At 39.6% G+C, this 22330-nt stretch overlaps 1 protein-coding gene across 1 annotated transcript in view; it reads right to left on the bottom strand.

Annotated features, from left to right (window-relative positions):
- Positions 1–1755: 1755 nt before the first annotated feature.
- Positions 1756–22330, bottom strand: part of ASTN1 (astrotactin 1) — a gene marked incomplete at both ends in the record, with an annotated part of 171683 nt that continues 151108 nt past the window's right edge. Inside the window, 7 exons of the mRNA XM_081325533.1 lie at positions 1756–1990; positions 3610–3793; positions 6776–6876; positions 8729–8864; positions 11258–11409; positions 16110–16243; positions 18384–18652. Coding sequence (XP_081181659.1) covers positions 1756–1990; positions 3610–3793; positions 6776–6876; positions 8729–8864; positions 11258–11409; positions 16110–16243; positions 18384–18652 — 1211 coding nt within the window. The remainder of the gene's footprint in view (positions 1991–3609; positions 3794–6775; positions 6877–8728; positions 8865–11257; positions 11410–16109; positions 16244–18383; positions 18653–22330) is intronic.

Here is a 22330-nt window from a genome sequence, read left to right as displayed (position 1 = left end):
CTACAGCTCAGTTTCCCTGAGAGGTTCTTGGCTCAGAATATTTGCAGAGTATGTACTAGACAACAAAAAACCCCAGAACTGGACATGTAGGTTTCTAGAATGACTGGACATTAATCCTACTGGACACTGTCTGGCTCTAAGATTTCCTGTTATCATCTCCTTTGTGGGCATGTTCAGCAATATGCAATACTGTTTGGATGGCAGAGACACCTGTTTTAAATGACTCTTGAAGAGGTGAAAGAAGCATTTGGCCACAGCAGCCAAACATAGATGAAGCTTTTTACAGCGGTGGGATTCAGCTGGTTCGCACCACTTTGGCAGAACCAGTAGCTAATTTTTTACTACCCAGGCCCAGAATGGACTTCTGGAAGCAGCATCCATACAGAGAACTGGTTGTTCACATATCTGAATCCCACCACTGGCTTTTCGGCAAATCACAGACCCTCTCAGCCAATGATTTCTGGCTCATCAGCAGCATCTGCAAGGAAGCTCACCAGGTATTCATACATTTGGAAATTTTAAATCTAATTATGTATCCTGGTAACTAAACGCTGAGTGTACAGAAACTAACTCAAGCTGCATAATCCAGATTGCAAAGCCTTGTTCCAAATGTAGCAACTCTATTAGATGAGTTGCTTCTTAATTCCTCTCTTTCTACATCTACAACTATGGGCGCACTTTTCTTCCCACTAATGTTATTGGACTATTTGCAATCAAGTCTCAATAATCGCTGGTGCAGGCTGGATGGCTGTGGGTTAAGATTCTCCAAATTTTATTTTAAATTTACATCTAATAGCTCAAATATAAATGATTGGTTCCCCTATCAAATAATTTCAACTTCTGTACTTTTTCTTATTTGCATTTCCTAATGGCAAAATTGAGTTTTTATGCTATGATTTTAGTATTTGTTTCGTCTGAAACATTTGAAGCTGTGGAAGCTCCTAAATTATGTTGTGGTTTCAGCCGTTTGGCATCCTTGAAATCTTTCATTAAATTTTAACGTGTCTGAGTGATGCATATCCAAATGGGGACTGCAAGAAGAGATGCTCTGGTTACCCTGGAAAGATATTCAAGGCTGAAATAACAAAGGAATAGCTGCTATAAAAGGAAATGAGGCTAACATCACATAAAGGAACTTTTCTGTGGAAGATATTTAGTTAATTCATTCTATGTATTTTATCCTTTCCTTTAAATATGCCTGCATTCTTCTTCTTGTTGCTGATTGTTTAGAATTGTGTTAGCTTTGGTTCCTCTGTTCTATTTCATGTGCATCTGTGTGTCCGTCCTTGTATTAGTGGCATTACTTGTGTGTAACAGGTTGCTGTTCTAGGAGTGAGTGTTTTCTTGGTGGCTCACACACATGCAGTAATAGCTCCCCACACAAGACTAAGGAATAACTTGGTAAAATGAGCAGAGCACTTCCCTCATCCCAAAGACAACATCTCCCATAACCACCACCACACTAGATAACACATCACTTGCAAATGTGGGAAAGCTTCGCACCACATAAAATCAACTAAATTCAACAGAAACAACATAATCTTTCTCTCTCTCTCTCTCTCTCTCTCTCTCTCTCTCTCTCTCTCTCTCTCTCTCTCTCTCTCTCTCTCTCTCTCTCTCTCTAAGCAGCACTATCGTTAGAGATCTATCTGGTGTGTTGAATATCCATGTAAAAACCCCAACAACCTGCTCCTACAAAACTCCTCGTCTTCCTAATTCTGAGGAAGTTCTTTTGATGTCTTTCCACAAGCCTGTTCAGTTGTCTTTGTCTCCATAGTCATTGTAAAGAACACTCAGCATCTGCTCCTCGCATGTTTTCTTCAGGTCACGACTCAACTCCAGCCAATTGAATCCATATGGCTTGATCTCACTGTAGCGGCAGGCGAGGAATTTGAGCGTTGTACGCTGAAGACTGATTTTGGGCTCTTGTAAAAGACTGTGGCACCAGCTACTTAGATCCCCAAGCTGGGAAAGGATAAGACCAGCTTTTCTGCAAAAAGAAACAATGGAAGGGTAGTGGGTTTGGATGTGACATGTTGGACAGCAATAAATTATAATATGAATCATGAATGTGAAACACTGAGGCACTCCACAACTTCTTTCTTGAACTCTGGCTCTTCATCAATACTTATGGAGAAGCTGCACTAGACTACACAAACCCAGACAGCTGCTAGATGGCAGGCAAGAGAGACAGATGATTCTGGTACTTTGCATCTATCTAGTGGTCAATAGTGAGACCATACATTGTCGTCCCCCCCCAAAAAAGCAGAGCATGCAGGAAGTAAAGTACTGCCCTGAAATACATTTTGTGGGGTAGCTAAGGGCAGCTTTTCCTGCACTTGGTGATATTGGTCAGGAAATGAATTTCTGATGAGAAGATAGCCAACCAATTTTAAGGGGTTGCATGCTAGAGCTGTAAGAAGAGTGGCATAGCACAGCACATTTCAGAGGCACACCAAGGGGCAGCATGATTTATGCCAATATAGTTCCTTCCCAATTCTGAAGGAAAGCATGACAAATTGCCTATGTGGATGACCCTTATACGTAGAGCTCTTTGCTCCATTTGCATTTAGAATAAGAGTGATCAATTTCCATCTGAAACAAGAGCTAATTTATCCAAAATTGTTGGAAGACTAACAGACAGGGAAATTCCATAACAAGCACCTTTATTTTGCAAAGAATGACGAGAAGAGATATACAATTTCAGATCCTTATCTGTTCATTAAGTTTGACCCTGAAAGAATTTAATTCTGTTTGAGGTTTCATTTTCTGCAACATAAACACTGAGTTCTTTTGTGTCACAACAATTCAATTAACTGAAGCAATACAAAAACCTGTGAACATGCTTGATCAAAGGCGAAAGGATAAAGGGTACTTTCTTATGAACATGATTTCCTCTTGCAGCAATTTGCAGTGAAAGGGAATGTTTGTCTCCAGCTGGAGGAGAAATACATGAATGTATGAAAGAGAAAAACATAAAAAGTGGAGCAATGACCCAGCCTCTTGGTTAAGCAAGAATTTGCAAATAATAGGTCCTGACAATCACATAGCCTGATCACCTACCTAGAGGTAGATGCTTAAACACCTGATTTCTAAGTTTTATTATAATCCTTTAGAGACTGCTAGAACTGGAAAATAATCCCTTTTTAATGATTCTAGTTGCTAAGGATATCGTCATCATTTGACCTGAGATCATAGGGCTGCTGGTGACCATATCTCTGCAGTCATCTTGGCAGTGTTATGGAAATGGTCTCCTCATTTCTGTAATGCTTTAAGTGAGCCAAGTCTCATTAGAACGGCACAGGAGGTCAACATAAATCTGAATGCACCAGCTTGGACAATAAAGTAACTACTTGTTCAAGACTTTTAGCGAATTTTAACCTCTTGCCTCCTCTTAATTTATTTTTTTCCCAACTTTTATATACAGTGTATTTTATTGTACACCACCCACTCTCTTTGAGGGAGATGAGCAGTACAGAAATGTAAAAAATGAATGAATAAGATTACAATAGCAATTTCAGGAAGGAAGGAAGGAAGGAAGGAAGGAAGGAAGGAAGGAAGGAAGGAAGGAAGGAAGGAAGGAAGAAAGGAAGGAAGGAAGGGTCTTACCGAGGTCCTAATTCATCCTCACAGCGCCAAGTGAACTCCCCAAAGCTTTCATAGTGCTGATTATAGTGATAGAGGACCCGATGAAGACTTGGGGAGCCCAAATCCAGTAAAGTATTATAAGCTGTTTGTTGCTCTTTTCCACTAGTGTAGCCATTAAAGAGGTTGTAGATCTTATCAGCTATTTCTGGATTGGAGGAAAAAGGGTGGATAAAATATGGATGTATATGGTTTCTGTACATGGTTCTGGTTAATAAATGATAAGCTTTCTCTAATACCTTTGAGTGAGGCTAGGTGAGGTAGGTATTTGCATGTCTGTTCACGCAAGGTGAAGACTTTAACCTTGATTGGTTACATTTGGTTTGTTATCTGCAGTACAACCCAATTTAATAACTTAATGAACCAATATACATAGCAGCAAACTGAACATTAGATGAACTCTCAGACTTCTCCCAGCCAAACTAGAAGAAACAAATTTTTACAGAGCCTAACTACAATTTATGCATAATGAGTTTTCAGCCTACATGCTCACAAGCCATCTATTTCATCAGAATTTGCTTTTAAGCCCTAATATATCCAATTGCTGGTCCTAAGGTTCAGCTAGGAGAGTTCTAGAGGTTGCACTAAGATAAACTTAACAGATCACAGGTTCACAAAATTAGAAAAAAGTGACAAGCTAAAGCTAAATTGTCACTGAGGAGGCAAATACAGGTCTGACCAATAGCACACTAACACTGAGAACTCTAAAAGAAAAGAAATCATAATTGAAAAAGACAATGAAGAAAAATTGTAGACAAGTTATTTACTCAGATGTCCTGGTTTCATCATGTTCATGTCAGGGATTGTATGATCTTTTTATATTACAGACAAAAGTGTCTTCCATAGAAGAGATCTGAAGTTTTTTCCAGCACTTTCAAGTGTCCAAACCCCATACTGTGGTTAAGACAAGACTTTAAAAAAAATGTTCAGGAAGTAGTCAGGATCTTCAACCTTCCTAAATTCTGGAACTTATACTTTTCCACAAGAAGTGCTGGGCCTTTGGGATTGACTGCAACAGAACATATTCTGCTTTCCAACTTGAAAAACAGCAATCTTGTCCTCACATTTTTCATCTTTCCACCTGTTTCATCTCACATACTTAGATACCAGGGTGGTGCCCCAATAAAGGGATCTTTTTCGGAAAAGTCAACAGTAAGCACTAAGCCGCTCTACCAAGCAAGAAAGTAGTCTAAGTTTCTGGGAGAGCTGGTATCAGACCTCTAACTTTCCTTGGCTGCTTTGAAGGGTGAAAGACTGAAAGGAAAAAGATGGAGGCATTCTAACAAGCTAAACTGACACTTATTCCATAATATAACAAAGGGTCAACCCAAAGGTGTATAATGATTCTTTGGCACTATTCAGCAACCTGTAAAAAATAAGGCTTCCTGTGGAAATGGAAAGGCTGCCCTAATAAGCAGCACAAAGAAGAGCAAAAAGGAAAAGGAAAACGTAAGGTGACACTAGGGAATCAAGATAACAAGGGAAGATATTTTAAGAATGTTTGAGAAACTACACAAATCAAATCAATGGATACTGATGGCATCTATGCTTACATTACTTGGAAGTATTAACATATCATTTAAAATAGAGCTCAGGGCTAAAAGCTAGAACAGGGGTGTCAAACTCACCACGCCACGTGATGTGTCGCGACGTACCACAACTTTCCCCCCATTGCCAGAGCTGGAGTGGGCGTGACGCATCCGGCCCATGGGCCGGCAGTTTGACACCCCTGATCTAGAAGGTAGTTAATGTGACATCCCTTCCTAAAAGGAGAGGCCACCCAAATTATATTTATTTATTTATTTATTTTATTTTAATCCCATTTATATCCCGCCCTTCTCCGAAGACTCAGGGCGGCTTACAATTTAAGCACAAACCAATGCGCTTAGCAATAGCCTTCATTCTATCTATATGCCTGCTTATTAGGGCTTTTGCCCCCCCCCCCAAGCAGCATTTTTACAAAGTCAGCTTATTGCCCCCAACAATCTGGGTCCTCATTTTACCTACCTCGGAAGGATGGAAGGCTGAGTCAACCTTGAGCCTGGTGGGACTCAAACCTGCACTAATTGCAGGCAGCTGGTGTTACTTAAGGAGGCATTAGCCCACTGCTCCACCAAGGCTCTATATGTTGTTCAGCTTAGCATCTCTTCTGGGCAACTTGGTAAAAATGATAATCAAAGGAAAAACAACTAAGCATTTAGCATAGCAAACCTTGCTGAAGAAAACAGAGTGAATTCTGCAAAGATAAATCTTGTCTCTGGAGTAAATATAGCAGTTACTGAGATAAGAGGGCCTGTCATTTTCTGGATTACTAACTAGTTAAAAAAAGGAGAACGCAAAAAATAGAAATAAATGGGAAATTCTCAGTGGAGGGGAGTAAATAAGGAGATTCTCAAAGATCTATGCAGGATTTGTGTTTTTTCAACTGATCATGTTTGTGGATGTTACAAACTGCAGAGCCTGGGTATCTATTGTTCTTCCTTTCCTTTCCTTTCCTTTCCTTTCCTTTCCTTTCCTTTCCTTTCCTTTCCTTTCCTTTCCTTTCCTTTCCTTTCCTTTCCTTTCCTTCTTTCCTTTCCTTTCCTTTCCTTTCCTTTTTCCTTTGATTCAGCTGCTCATAGAATATGCTTATAATTTCTACTTCATTAATCCACTGTATTAAAAACACTTGATATTAATTAATGTAAACACATTCATTTCTTCTATTCTTCTTGTAGAGCTGAAAGTAAATGGGTATTCCTGCATAAATAATAAAGGAGCATTAAAGCCTTCCCATTTTGGGGGGAAAAATCCCCAAAGGAATGAAATTTCTTCCTATGCAAAGAATTCAATGTGTTCATAATTTTGTTATGTTTGTAAAAGCATTTGGCTCTATTGCCTTGGGAAATGATCAAATTCACTGTATGTCACTAGATACAGAAAAGCAAACATTTTCATAGACTTTTTAAAAATAATTACGTAAGATTCAATATAGCTCTAATATTCGTGGGTGGAAGTATAAGCTTGTCACCTGAAGAACAATTTTGTTTAAAATAAGCCACTATTCTTATAAGTGAAAGCTTTTTTGTTTTTGCTTTTGTCTTTCCTATTGATGGAAAGTTGTCCCTTATTTATGAACTCATAAAGTTACCTTGGGCCTTGATATCATCCACAACTGGACAAGGAGTCTTCACTGTCACATCACTTGACCTTGAGCGTCTCCCAGTATTATCCACACCCCAAAGTGTAAACCTAAAAATAGAATGGATAATATAACTAGAGGTATGTTGTAAAGAACCAACTGTTGTGATTCAGGGTCAGCCTGTGGGTTCGGCAGTTGGGTCGGACGATTCAGAGGAGGAGGAGGGGGGTGTTGGAGAGCCTTCAGAGGACAGCCCTGAGGCTTCGCCCCTCTCATCTGGTCACTACACAGACCCAGCTGTGTGAGCCTGACAGCATGGATGAAGATGACCCACAGCTGGCCCTGTTCAAGGACGCCCGATGCAGGAGGCAGTCAATCAGGAGTAAACAGAGGAAGGCAATGGGGCACCTCAGAAGGAGGCAGAGAGAAGCCACACCTTGAACTGTTTAAAAGGGGAATGTGTGGGAGGGCTGGTTTGCTGAAGGCAACCGTTTGAATAGCTCCTGTTTCATGGTTCGTGTTTTGGTTTTGCTCTGTTTGCTCTGTTTTGTGTTAATAAATTTGGCAGGCTTAGTTTCAGCCTCTTGCCTTTTTGTAAAGGGGTTGCCCCTGCCTTTTCTGCAGGGCTGATAGTAGGCTGGTACAGAACACCAACTGGATATACACCTAGTGTAATGACCTTGGGAATTCGGGAATGATCTTGAGGAAGGGGGAGGGAAGAGAAGCTGCCTAGGAAACAATCAGACAAGAGAGGCAGGAGCCCCCAGTGGCTTAATGGTCAGAGAAAAACAACATAAAAAGGAACTAACCTAATGGATCAAGCGGTTAAAAGTGGCAGCGGGACGTTTTGTAATTTCAGACATGCAAGCTTCTTTTAGCCTTACAATAAAGTAGATTTAGCTCATGTTTCTGGTCTGGTTTACCCAGGAAGGCTAACACCTAGATTCACTTAGAATTAATGCATTTATTTTATTGTATGGTATTTCACAAATATTCCTCAATACGTGCAATGTTAAGGTATTTTGCTTCCTTCTATTTTAGTCAAATTTAAGTGTTCTTCTCCTTTAATAGTATCCTTAATTTCAAAATCTTATTTCAAATTCATCTGGAAGCTTAGTCTATTTGTAACTTTACAGAATCAGTGTTATAATACCCTCTTGCTGTTTATTCCCAAAAATATATTTTTAAATCCTTAAACGTATATTTAAAATTTGTTTCATTATGGATTGAAGGAAACTGGGGTTGTCCAAACCTTGATGATCTAAAGATTCCTAATACCTGAAAGGCAGTTAACTAGCAATTTCCAAAAGTGATTAGAAAAGCAGGCAAAACCATTGTCTTTAAAGGGGCTGACAAAGATGACCTTCCCTCAACTCCCAGGACTTTAAACCCGCTAAAGACCATGGTCTTGCAGTCTCCTCGCAAGGAACAATTGCCTGGAGAGTTTGTGGACAATATCAAGTCTCTCCTTGTTTAGAGAGGAATTACAAAGAGATGGACTGGTTCTTTATTTCACTGTAGTCATTGGCTCTGCTTTTAGCAGAGGCATCTCCAGTTTGTTGTTTCTTTCTTGGAAGTTGTAAACTAGCAAATCTATAAAAGTTCCATTGCTCAATCTTAAGACCTTAAAACACCTTGCCAACAAAATAAGCAAAGATTCAAAATAAATCTGATGAACAGTTCCCCCACTCCTACCCCCACAAAGCTTATAAGGTATGCTAAATACTATTATTTTAATAATAATAATAATAATAATAATAATAATAATAATAATAATAATAATAATGAAGAAGAAGAAGAAGAAGAAGAAGAAGAAGAAGAAGAAGAAGAAGAAGAAGAAGAAGAAGAAGAAGAAAAAAAGAAGAAGAAGATGGAAGGGACCTTGGAGGTCATCTAGTCCAACCCCCTGCTTTTATCAGCTCAAAGAGTGCAAAAAAATCTGTTATTGGCGTTGTAACTTACATGTACATAGTGTCAGATTCCAGACAACGAATTATCAAGGAAATGGTTGTAGATAACTTGTCAGGCACCTGGGCTGGCATCGCACAAGGTGATTTGGCTCCAGAGATTATGTCATCCACAAAACTTAGCACCGTCTCTAGGGAAACAGGCAAGCCAGCCATTATGTGCTAAAACTGGTAGGAAAAGGAGCAGGAACACAAAGGAAAGTGGGAAAAGTAAAGCCATGTTAATCTAATTTACAGTAGCCCAAAATTAGGAGGAGTCAGATAGCACTTTTTATGACTAACAATTTATATGAAAAGACTTAAGCCTTTGCAGTATTCAGAGAAGTGAGCTACAGGTAATAAAAGCTAATACATATGAAATGTATTAGTCATAAAAATGCTACCAGATTCCTCTGATTTTGAGGAAAAGGAAGTGTGACCATGAGCTGATAGTCAAATAGTGCTTGATACTGGCACAGTACTTATTAATTCATTAAACTATTTCATTTTTATGCCCTATTTAATGATCATCAGGATGACATTTCTCTTACGAACCTACATTCTTTCTTATCTATCTCGCAGAAAATTTGTTTGACAAGTTTCTTGGCTTTTCCCTTCTCTGTACACATGCCTCCTCCTCCTCTACGTTTAGATCATGGCAACTTTAGCCTAGTTCCATTTTCATAGTTCAAAGGACAATTAATTCCAAAACATGGGTGTCACAACTATGAGGATCCTAACTCAGATGTATTTATTTGTTTAAGTGATTTATATACCCACCATATTACAGCAATGACTCTGGGGTAGCACACAAAATTAAACAGCAACAACCCAACAGTCCAAACTACAGAGTCCTAGATTAAAACAATAATCCCACGTTATAAAGAAACACAACTTGCCTAACACTTTGAACCAATGCCTGAGGTAACAACTAGGTCTTCAATGCCTTATAAAAGGCTACCAAGTCATTTAGATTTCTAGAACAATGCTTCTTCCACAGTATAAATGCTGCCAAAGAGAAGGTGTGACTCCTGAGACCAACAAGGTAACATTATTTGATGGAAGGAATCTTAAGTCTTCCCTGCTAGGTGGTGGGGTGGACAGAAAATATGGGAGACACATGGCCCTGCAAGTGGCCTGGCCACATAGACCTTTTAAAGGGATAAACTGCTCCTTGAATTGCACCTGGAAGTCGACTGGAAACTAGTGTTATATAGGCATAATGAAAAATGCCCAAAGTGCCCATGCTGCTGCATTCTGGATCAGCTGTAGATTCTGAGTGCTCTTCAAGTGTAGTCCCACACAAAGTGCATATCAGTAATCCAAAGAGAAGGTGGCTAAGGCATGAGTCACTACTAGTGAAGCTTCCTTTGCTTATGGTGCAAAGTCTAAGAATGGGTGCAATTGGTGCACAAGATATACCTTTGCAAAGACTTCCCTAGTTACAGCATTTTGAACTGAAGCTTTGAGTCCAGAAGAACTCCAGGACTGTGCATCAAGTCTAAATGGGAAGTACACCCCCCAGGCAGAGTAAAAGATAGAAACTCTCCACATTTTGTGTGTGTGTGTTTGTGTGTGTGTGTGTGTGTGGTTTGTGTGCATGTTTTAAAACCCACAACCATTCAGCCTCCCCACTTCCTAAGACAGAAAAGAACCTTGTTGGCAACAAGATGGTTGATGCAGCACAGAGATGTGTAACTGGATATCACCATCATATTGACGATACTGCACCCTGTACAACAAATAACCCCACAAAGCAGCTTTATGTACAGGACTGGAGAAAGGGTAGAAATCTGAGGCACCCTGCAAAGTAGGGGCCTTGGAATCCTACTCCTCAGCAACATTTCTCTTGGAATACTACAATTCCAAATCATTAGAGATTTTAAAGTTCACAGCAGCACAAGAACAAGAACACAATGACCATTAACTATAGCCAATGGAATAATGTGTTTTGAAAATAGGAACTTTCTCTGCAGTCTTTGTGGCAATTGAACTTTCAAACTAGAATAGAAAGAACATTCAGATCCAAGTCTATAATTTATAATGGATTCAGGTCAGAACAGATCCAACTAGTATTATCTGCAAAACAGAATGCAAACTGGGAAATTTGGAATGTGCTGAAAATTTCTTCGCTATTTCCTGGGTATCAGTAAGTAATGGGGTGTAGTCTGCTGGGCTAACCCTGAATAATTACAATTTTGTTGTAATGTTATATTTTGCTACTGAAATTATACACGGTGATATGAGAAAAGCGTCTGCATTTTCCATGGTTTGCATTTAGCTCCCTACTAAGCAGTAAGATTTAAAATGAGATGGAGGTTTGAAGAAAGGGAAACAGAAAGAAACCAAAACACCCCGCAAAGCGTGAATATTCCAGTGATTTATTTCCTTAATATTATATCTTAAGGCCAACGTGCTAATGGGACAGAATTTTATTTTAATTAAATGTTTTAACTGGAACTGTTCTAGATACAGGTTGGTAACCGGTTTCTCTTCACCGATTTCTTAAGTTTTGACCATCTTCAGAAGGATCAGCTGCACTCACCCATTTCCACCTTTGAATGGTCCAAGCGGTCAGTGATCTTCTCCTGGCGGAGGAGGTAATCCACAATCTGCACGCCAATCGGTGGCTCTGAGTGCTCCCACTCCAGCACCACAAGGGAACTGCTGGGCTCATGAACTGTGGACAGTCTCAGACTGCAGGGACAGGAAGCCAGAACAGAGGTTGAAAAGAGCTTTACATGAGGAAATTAGATTTATTTTGGGACAGGTCATGTGTATACAGGAGGAAAGGACTCTATTTAACCAGAATAAAACCACCCTGCTAATAGTTAATCTAGAAAGGAATGCAAAGTGGTTTTTAAACTGAAGAGGGGTAACGGGTGAGAAAAGCGCAATACATGGTGCAAACTGACATTATCGGAAGCAATGGCAGAATATTAAAAGAAACATTTGGAACATTTCTGATATGAGTCATAGCTAATAGCTTGTTTCAGTGTGTACAGACAGTTCCTTTGGTAAATTGATTAATTTTAGGTGACTTCAACAGATTGCAGATAGGTTAACCCACAATCAATTTCATGCAGCTTTGATGCACAAGTGCAAATTTGAAACATCTTATAATGTCATCTGAAAACAAAATTGTTGGATTTTATGCTTTTTTATAATAGCAGTAATTCATCACTACTGTGCAGATAATAATCATTTTACCTTGACCCACCAGAAAATCAGTTTTTCAACACAGACCTTGCCATTGGGGAAGAAACTCAGCACAGTCTTCTCAATTCTTCCAAAATTGGCTGGCATTTGACTAAAATAGCTGTTACAAATTAATGTTGAGTCAAGGTTTATCTTTTCCAGTTTAATTTATCCCTGCCTGGCTGCCCTACAACTGAAAAGGGCACAGTGACCCATTTAAACCATTACCTAACTCGCTCTCTTTTATTCAGATTAAAATAATATTTCCTGGCTTTTCATCCACTTTGTCCTCAGATTTTAAGGAGCAAGCAATTATTTGTTCATCTTATTTGGAATGCTGGATTATGAAACCCTTAGGTAAGTAGCTCAGGTTATGAAAGTGGTAGATCAATCACTGCAGACACCAGGTTTAACAGTATTGTGATAGAACCACAATGGAATTATTCACCTACAAGGCACCCCAGATTATATACCGTAGACTGCTTTTGCTCCCACAAATTGATGTGGTTTCCCTATATAACAATTTCAGTATGGTAGTGCAGTTAAAGTGTGATTTAGGACTGGAGAGACTCAGCTTCAAATGTACTCTTTATTATAGAAGCTCGTGGGGTGATTTGGGGCCAGTCTACTTCCCAAGACTATTGTGGGAAAATACAGAATGGAGGGTTGAAACTGCATAAGGGACAGTTGAGAAGTGTTTAATGAGAGAATGGGAGAAACGTCCAACACCATGTTTGCATCCAGAAAGCAAACTCCGTGTGATGAGGCCCTTTCCTCCCTCCTTTTAATCCAGCCCCTCAGTGGAAGCACTGACTTCAGGAGAGAAGAAAAACTCTACTTTTTCCTTGTCCCTTTAAATTCAGTGCTCCTGGATTTTAAAGGAAGAAGGAAAGCGTGTATGCTCATCTGGGGTGAGGTATTTTTTTCCATGCAATGATTGTTACTCTGATGCAAGGGAGTACACAACAGAGATGAATCTGAGAGAGATGGGCAGTTAAGAAATATGGAAAATAAATAAACAAACAAATGACTGTGTCAGAATCCATTTATATCACATTCATAAATGTATGTTTAAAACATTATCCCCCCCATGGATTCTGCCATCTCCCGAGGAAGGAGGAGCGCATGTGGATTCAGCCTGCCTTAGGTTATTTCAAAGACCAAGGGAAACCTTTTGAACTGGGGGAACAAAAGGGAGGGTTAGGGAAGAAGGCATCTGGCCTGTGTCTCCATTTGAATCTGTAGAGGAAGAAGGCAATAACCATAAAGATTCGAAGTTCCCTTTTTCCCACGAAAGGGATGACACAAAGTAAAATGATGGGGGGCTGACCAAATGGGGTTGAGGGAAGGGGGGTTGAACCGGGAACTCTTTATAAAGTTTCAATTTGTAAAACAATACCAAGTCCTGTCTTGTATTTCCACAACCAAGCATGTCCTAGTAAAAATTCCTTTTGGACTAGAACTGACTCCAAGAGTTTTTGTTTTCCTAAGACGTGGATTGGGGTGGGTCCTGACAGACTGAATGAATGAATGCAAGCACATGTCGGGTGAATGTATCTGTTCAGGCAAGGATCTGAGTACACCACTTTTCCTCCCATAGGCAAACATCTGCTTTGATTCTTCTTCTCTTGCTAAATTGCTTTAAGTTGCTTGCCTCCAGAAGTTGTGGGTACTCCATCAATGGAGGTTTTTAAGAAGAGATTGGACAGCTGAAATGCTATAGGGTCTCCTGCTTGAGCAGGGAGTTGGACTAGAAGACCTCCAGGGTCCCTACCAATTTTGGTATTCCTTTAAATTATGGAGCAATTCAGGTCTCAAAATACCACTCTTATGGAAGATCTGGATCTTTATATTATTGCTTTCTATGTTTTTTTTAAAATAGCTAATTAGGTGTCATAGGCATCCAGCTAGAAACTGGGAGCCTGCGAGTTCTAGTCCTGCCTTGGGCACAATGCCAGCTGGGTGACTGAGGAGCAGTTCTTCTCTGTCAGCCCTAGGAAGGAGGCAAGGGCAAACCAATTCTGGAAAACCTTGTCAAGAAAACTACAGGACCTAATCCAAGCAGTTGCTAGGCATCAGAACTGACTCAAAGGCACATTCCCACTTACAAATAAATAAACAAACGAAAATATTGATTTGGTATGTATGGGTCAGTTGCCACCACCTGGAACTATTTACATTTACGACATTAATCGACATCTTTCAGTAGCATTTTCAGTCTCAGTCATACCTACTGTATTCTATTAGACAGGATCATTAAATCCTGAGACCAAAAAGCCCACAAGCAGCCTGTATGAATAACTGTAATCAATAAACCAATTTCCTATGCAAATTTAAAAGAAGGAATAGAATAAGGAACCAGAGGCCTCCATTTTGCCTCAACAGTTGGAAAATGTTTTAACCTCACTAACTGCCGAAAGCCTGACTAAAAACTTAAGATGATGGCTTATACAACCGAGATGTCTTTCAGGTTTATCAGATCCCTCTGCATTTGTACAGAAAGACGACGAGTAAATCATTTTAGCCATTGATATGATGATGAGCTTCAGGGCTAATAAGCCGTAGTGTAATTATTTGTTATCCTGTTGTTGGTGAAACATCAGGATACCAAATAATTACACCATGACCTATTACTCCAGAACCTCATCACCACTGGATTAATGCTGGCTGTGAAAGCCTGCATTGCTATGTAGTAAATCACTGTACTGTTGAAGATGCAACCAGAATAATACTTGATTTTAATACATAAATTTGCAATATCCTAAAGTTGCTATGTTCTGGAAGAAATGATTACATATACTGATTATAAAACAAAGTTTAATATTTCTCAATGCACACACATTTTAAAACTATACAGCTAATACATGGGAACAGATAGTTGTAAAATGGAAATAGACTCTCCCGGCTCATATTATTGCCAAAAGAGAAGATCTTCAACATTGGAAATATAAACTGATGGCCTCAATTATTTATGATAGATATAAAAAACAAAGGAAGGACTTGATCAGCATTCTTGAATTTCAAATCTAGATTTTAGCCTCGAGTAGAAAGATGTTATCTTGGCTCAGATTTATCCATCAAAAAAACAGTCCTAAGATGCCAGTTCCTCTATCTAACTTGGCAGAATTCCTGCACCAGAAGTACCGAAAATGTAAGATCTGTTCCTGCACAGTATCAACTTTTTTTCAATGTACGATCTATCTGGGCTATAACCTCTATTTCAATAATATTTTTGCTGTGCAAGATTCAAAAATTGCCAAGGTACCATTCAACCCTATGGTGTGTCATATTCTGGCATTTCCTCTGCAAAACACATTCCTCATGGACTGTTACTCTTTTAGAGAATCTGGAACAGTGTTCTGTGAGCAAAGTCAACTCTGCGTTCCTGCTTTCCACTCAGAAAGTTCCAGGTTGAAGTGGTGGCCACTCCTGATATAGACTTCCTAATGGAAGCCTTAATAGCTTCTGTAAGTCACAAAATTGAGTTAGATGGACTAGGATTTGAATAAAGCTTTTTCCATGTCTCTACATGCAACTGAATGGTATTTGTGGAAGAAAAATACAATGGTCTGCTTTACTGGTAGACATACAGTATATACTGTAATACATATATCCTACCATCATAAGATATAGAGAAATTAATAATTATTTCACAAAAAGCATGGGTTTTATTTCCTACACAGCTTTATAAAGCCACTGCCCTCTGCAGAATATGAGGAACCAAATATATTTAATGGCAATTTTTCTTAAATTTCTTTTGGGTATTGTGGAGTATTAAGATTTAATAAGATTTTAAAAGTATAATACTTCTATGGCTCAAACAATTTCCCAACTGGGGCTCTAAAAGGTTTCTGGAAATAAAATATAGTTCAAAGTAAGAGGATTTTGAGACTACACATTTCCCAAAGTTTCTCTGACTGATAACCATTTCAAACCCTGACCTGCCATCCATTCTGGTTCCTTATAGGCAATATATTTTCTGGCTATTTCCACCCATTTTCCACTCAACACTCAGGGAACAAGAAAGCCATTGATCATGTCCACTTCCTCTGGAAATGCAGGTGTTCCAGGTGGCTCTGAGGCATTGATTAACAGTAGCGACACTATTTGTTACAAAGAAGAATGCTTAACATGGCCACATTTCCCTAGAGAACGTTTAGCATGATCTTAAGTTTGAAAGTTTAACACTGTGCACCTACACAGGGTGTGGGAGTGGTGCACAGGCCGGAAGTCCATCTGCACCAAACGCACTTGAATCACATCGACACCAGTCCTCAATGACATCTCCACTGCCTGAGCACCACAGGGAACTCATGGTGGCCTCTTGCAACAGCTAGAAAGAGAGAAAGAAAAGCACAGAAGGAAATAAGGAATATGTGAAAAGATCCCCACCAAGATCAGCCATGAAACTTACTCTTCGTGTTTATAGAATGAGACAGTTAGCAAGGAAAAAAAATCTCCTTCTATTTATTTTTCCCTATGATGGCGGGGATACATCTTACAAGAAAGGTTTCTGGTTTGGACAGTAATGATAGTGTTCCTAGAGGCTCCTTTGGACTATTTTCCCTATGTACTTCAATAATATCAGAATGGTTATGCAATCTGAGGCTTACACTGATCAAGCCAAAAAATAATGGATGGTGCAGTCTAAAGAAGGGTTCTAATTTTGATCACTTAAACTTGAATAAAGACCTTTGCACAAAGGTTTCCTTCAATTTTGCTCAGACAGTGTGAGGAATACAAGAATTCTTCTATTGGATCTTGCTGCTTAATACAACATTGCCAGGACCTGGAGGTGCAATAGCCTGTAGCCCCATGCCCTTTACCTGAGTTCAAATGTCCTCCCCTGGTTTATTGATTGAACAAATCACACTCAATATACAGCCACAAACCATAAAGCAGGACGAGGGCATTGCTTTTTGATTTCACTTCTGGAACAGTTAAAGAGGAGAAAAACATCACCAGCTATTGCATGAATGCTGGCAATTCAAGGTGAATAAATAGAAAAATAAAGGAGGACCAAGTCACTGTGAAATTTGCCATCTACTTTAATTCCCCTGTTTGCACTGAAAATGTTTACAACATCTGAGTCATGTGTATAGGAATAAATTGCTACTTAGCAGACCAGTCTCACTGGGATATTGAGCTTGCTCTAACTTGAATCATCGCTTTTCCTGCTCTCCACACCTGCTCTCTGCTGCAATTCTTTCTTCTTAATGTGTTTATAATATGTTTACTTATTTTCAGTATTGCCACCATATATCACAACGATTTTTAAGTCAACCCAATATTATTTCCATATTATTGATAGTATGTGAAACTTAAGAGCGGTTTACCAAAGGCTACATAATTAGTTTTCATTTTTCATTTCATTGTATTTATGAACTCAGACCAATAAAACACAAATGCATAATTTAAAATATGGGCGGGGGAGGGATATGAAACAATAAAGAGAAGAGGATCTGACTCAACCTTCGTATCTGAGCAAATACACATACAGTTATTTTATGGGAGATTAGTATATTTGCTTATAGTCTCCATGATAACCCATTATTACATAATTAGTTCGTGGTTGATCTAAGAGATGTGTAAGAAATGTCTTTATTCTTTATTCACCACACAGATTTTATGTAGTAGACCACCATGGTTCTGCTATGGTGAATATCAATGTATCTGAGAGATTTAGCCATACTATTGTACATATGTTCTTTAGTAGACACTGGCAGCAGAAAAAGTACATGAGAAGGACAGGAAAGAAAGATTTGGCAGCTTAGCAGACATGGCAGAGAAGCTTGGTGTCATGGACATGGTTTCACTTCTTGGCTTCTTATTGTGGATAGGGAGATATCTTTCCAACTCTTGGGAACTTCAAAGCAGACATCGTTATATCAAGTACCTTGGATAGTCCTGTGAGCTGCTACATACAGTTTTGAAGATTCTGGGCCTATCTCAAAGCAATATGTACATTCGTATGCATACATATATTACCAACTGTATTATTTTCTACCCAGGCAGAGAATCTGTGCAAGCAGATGTTCCTAAATTTCCATTTTGTGTGTACCATGGTTAGAAAACCTGCACATTTTCAGTTGACCAAACAAACCTCAGAATAAAAAAGGAAGATTAATTAATTAAGAAATTACTGCAGTTCTGCAAACAGGGATCAAGATATGGGTTCTCCAAAATACAAGGAGATTGAGGAGCATTCGTAAGTATCCCTATGCTGAATATTGAATATCTCACATTTTATGCTGTTTTGAGTCATTATGCTTTTGAAAAGAAAAGCCAGAAATGTCATTGTATGCCTTCCTGCATTGTTTTTCTTTTAACTTTTATTTTTTCCCCTGAAAACCATCTAATTAATTTCAAAATTTGAGATTCTCAGCAAATGTCATGGAATATTTATTTTGGAATACTTATTTCTTTTTACCTGAGACCCCACTGGTTCTTTTCAACACTATGACAGCACTCACCTTCTGAGTCTGATTGTTGATGACCAACTCATAGATGGGCGCTGCTTTTGTGACTTCCAGGAGGATGGGTTCAGGCATGGCATCTGGGCTAGAGGTCACATGACATAAAGGACAGGAGGAGGGGCAGCGCCCCCTGCTTTGGCACTCCATGCGCACCCCAGCTGCCATGCGTTTGGTCCCGGATTCTGACAAACTGGCAATGTACTCTGGAAAAGTGAGGACCCTGGGATCTCGCTCACGCTCTTCAGATTCATCTGATGGGGAATTACCTGCAACATATACCACTGGATAAAATCAGAAATCAAAGTGGAATAAACAACCACCTTTTATTACAGAGTCCTACAATCTGAGAGAAGCTGCACGTATACTGTAAGGGTGTGTAAGCCTTCTCGGGAGACTGATGTGGTTTTCAAATTAGGCTTCACCCTGTATTTCCAGCTTCTAGTTGTTGTGTTGTTTTATAATAAAAACATTTCTATTGTGACCTTCCTCCCCCCTCCCCCTGATCTGGGAGCTGGACTTGGTTAATGATGCTTGTAATCTTCTGTTAGATATCATTAGTTCATATTTTTCTGGTATTATTGGAAATGTCAATGCTGCTAACTTCGGATGTTTTTGCTTTGACAACATATGGAGATGCAACCATTTTCCTTCTTATGTTCTCTTAGAATTAGAGTTAGAATTAGATGATACTGGGGGGAGGAGGAGGAATGTGCATGGGACTTTAGTTAGACAAACAATATTGTAAGTAGTGTGAGAATGAAGGTTATTGAAATAAGAGATGAAAAGAATTGGTGGGTTGGAGAACTGGAGGGAAAGCCTGCATTTCAAACTAATTGGAGAATGTGATTTATGACTGTAAATTAGAGGAGGGAATTGTGCTTTGATACTATGTGCTCAGGGGAGAGGAATTCAGATTTTGGCTTTGGCTATGTAAGTGCCGTGTCAAAGCTGCAAACATTGACATGTTTTTGCACTGACAATATAAGAGGCAGCCTTTTGCTTTAACTGTTTGGCTCTGAATCACTAAAGCATGGGAGGAATTCAACCTGGATGTTTTGAGAAGATAAGGGATAACGCGCTTCAGAAGGGAAGTGAAACTTCGTGTGTTAAACTAATTGGTGAATGTGATTCATGACGTGTAATTAAGGGAGGGAATTCTGTATTATATGATGTGTTAAGGGGAGGAGAATTCAGATTCTGGCATCCATCCATGAGTGCCGATGCTTCGTTCTCATTATTATAGACAGGGCTTTTTTTCTCATAGAATGCTCAGAATGGCGTTCCGGCACCTTTTTTTTTGCAAAAAAAAAAGCTCCCTCTATTGCAGGGATAGGCAATCTTGGCTCTTTTTTTATGACTCATGGACTTCAACTCCCAGAAATCCTGAGTCAGCCACGCTGAGGAGAAAGAGAGAGGTTTCCAAGCTGAGCCATGCTGGCTCAGGAATTCTGGGAGTTGAAGTCCTTGAGTCATAAAAGAGCCAAGGTTGCCTACGCTGCACTAGAGGAGGACATTAAAATTATTTACAAGGTTACTTCTTTAGGAATCTAAAACAGCTAATTTAAAAAAGCCAACAAGAAAGAACCTCACATTTTTCATCTGCTTCTATCTTTTGGAAGGTAAAATTAGATAACAAAACAATCTATTTCCTATGTTAACATCTCTGCAATGAAATCAATAAAGGTAACAGGAAAGAAATGAGAAACATTTTTCTCAGTGTAATATGTCTAATTTAGCTGATACTAGAAAAACATAGTATCTTTTGTACACTGTTGAAAACTATTTTGAATCTATAACCATCTATTACAACTAAACCACTTTAAATTAAACAATTCTTAATGAAATATTCTTAATTTGGACTTTACTTTTACTGTTTGGACTGTTGTGTGTTTTGAAAAATAGATTATTTAGAATCTAGTTATGTTGCACTTCAGTCTTTAAATAATTAACCTACTATATACATAACGATATATGATGTTTTCCATGGTGAGCTTAACATCAATATGGTTTCACTTCTTGGCTTCTTATTGTGGATAGGGAGATATCTTTCCAACTCTTGGGAACTTCAAAGCAGAAATCATTATATCAAGTACCTTGGATAGTCCTGTGAGCTGCTACATACAGCTTTGAAGATTCTGGGCCTATCTCAAAGCAATATGTACATTCGTATGCATACATATATTACCAACTGTATTATTTTCTACCCAGGCAGAGAATCTGTGCAAGCAGATGTTCCTAAATTTCCATTTTGTGTGTACCATGGTTAGAAAATAACAACATTTATTAAAAAGGCTAAAATAATTTCTGGTGGTATTATCTGTACATTAAAATTTTGTTTAGTCACAATCTTTCACTGTGCAATGTTGCACAGGCAAGTTGTCTGCAGCAAAGGCATGAACTTTGCACCCCTCCCTGCTGCTCAACTACACCATCTCAACTAGGTAAGTAAGATATTATTTGCAAATAGGATGGCAATAAACAATTTAGGCTGCATTTACATCAGGGCTTTTCAACCTTTTCAGAAATTATACCACTTTTAGGACATGACAATATTCAAGCACCACCAGTGCTTAACAAGGTGTCAAAAACTTGATGACAAAAAAAAAGGGGGGGGGTATTTTGGGTTTCATTGCTTAGATTCATTTATTGTTATAGAAATGGCTAGTTTATAATATTATAGAAAAGCAAACAGTTGAGGTCCAATGTTAATGCTTCCTTCTACTCCTGTAACAGAGGAAGTCAGAAGTCAGTGCCTTTTCTTTTTCACTTCTACCCCTCACTTCTCCCTTTTTCTCTCACCCTTCGCTCGCAAAAGCCCCCCCCACTCACCCACACTTTGCTCACAAAAGCCTCCAGTCGCTCTCACTCACTCCTCCGTCTCTTTCAAAGGCACCTTGTTCAGTCTCTCCCCCACTCACTCCATCTCTTTCAAAGGCCTCTTGGTCGCTCGCTCACTTACTGCCCCATCGCTTCCAAATGCCATTTACTCGTTCACTCACTCACTTACTGCCCCATCACTTCCAAACATTTCCAAATGCCACTTGCTCGCTCACTCACTTACTGCATTTGGAAGTGATGGGGCAGTAAGTGAATGAGTGCTGCTGCCGGAGGCCATCAGCTGTTTGGCGCCAGAGACCACTGCCATGAGGAACACAGCTCTGGGTCAGGGTTCAAAGCAGCTCGGGGTGGGGGCTCAGCACGGGCCACGGCGTGGCAACTATGGGGAGGGGAATCCCCATGGCATGTGGCTCCAAGCAAAGGACGGGCAGAGGCGCCGTAGCAAGACACCGGCATCGCTCCCAGTGACAGCACCTCTGAGTTCCGGCACCTTTTTTTTTTAGAAAAAAGCACTGATTATAGACTTTTTTAGAACAAACCATCATGCAATGTTCTTTGATCTATTTCATTAGTCGGAACCATGACATCATGCCAGAATCATTTTTCTTTCAAACAACCTGCCGCTGTCTCTAGCCTTGAGAGAAGCTGGCAAAGTTTCAGTGGAGAATCTTCATCATGGGAAAAGAGAATCGGCTTGGAAACGGTGACCTGGCAGCTGCTGACAGCTCAGAGGAGGAATTAACAGACAGCATGCTGTGGGAAGATGAGTTTTGCAGGACTCTCATTTTGGGGGGGTAGAACCCAAGCAGTTAGGAGAGCCTAGCTGGTTGTCAGGCTGGAACTATTCCAGTGGAGACTCCAGATGCCTTGAGACTGCCCTACCAGAGTCTTCAAAAGCAGAATAGTGGAGAGCTACCAGACCATCTACCACGGAGAATTTGGGTGAGTGGAAAACCCTGTCTGCAGACCAGACAGCCTACCAGCCCCAGGAGTCCCCTGCCAGGCCTTCCAGCCTGGGGTCTCTGCAACAAGGTTGGGGCAACCCTGCAAGTGAAAGGCCAACAACCTCTGAGCTTGCCGCAGCTAATAGAGGCCTTGCAACAGCT

This window comes from Vipera berus, assembly GCF_964194415.1.
Source record: "Vipera berus genome assembly, chromosome: 3".
Classification (NCBI taxonomy): Eukaryota; Metazoa; Chordata; class Lepidosauria; order Squamata; family Viperidae; genus Vipera; species Vipera berus.
Note: the sequence above shows the minus strand (reverse complement) of the source record. Positions and strands in the feature narration are given on the sequence as shown.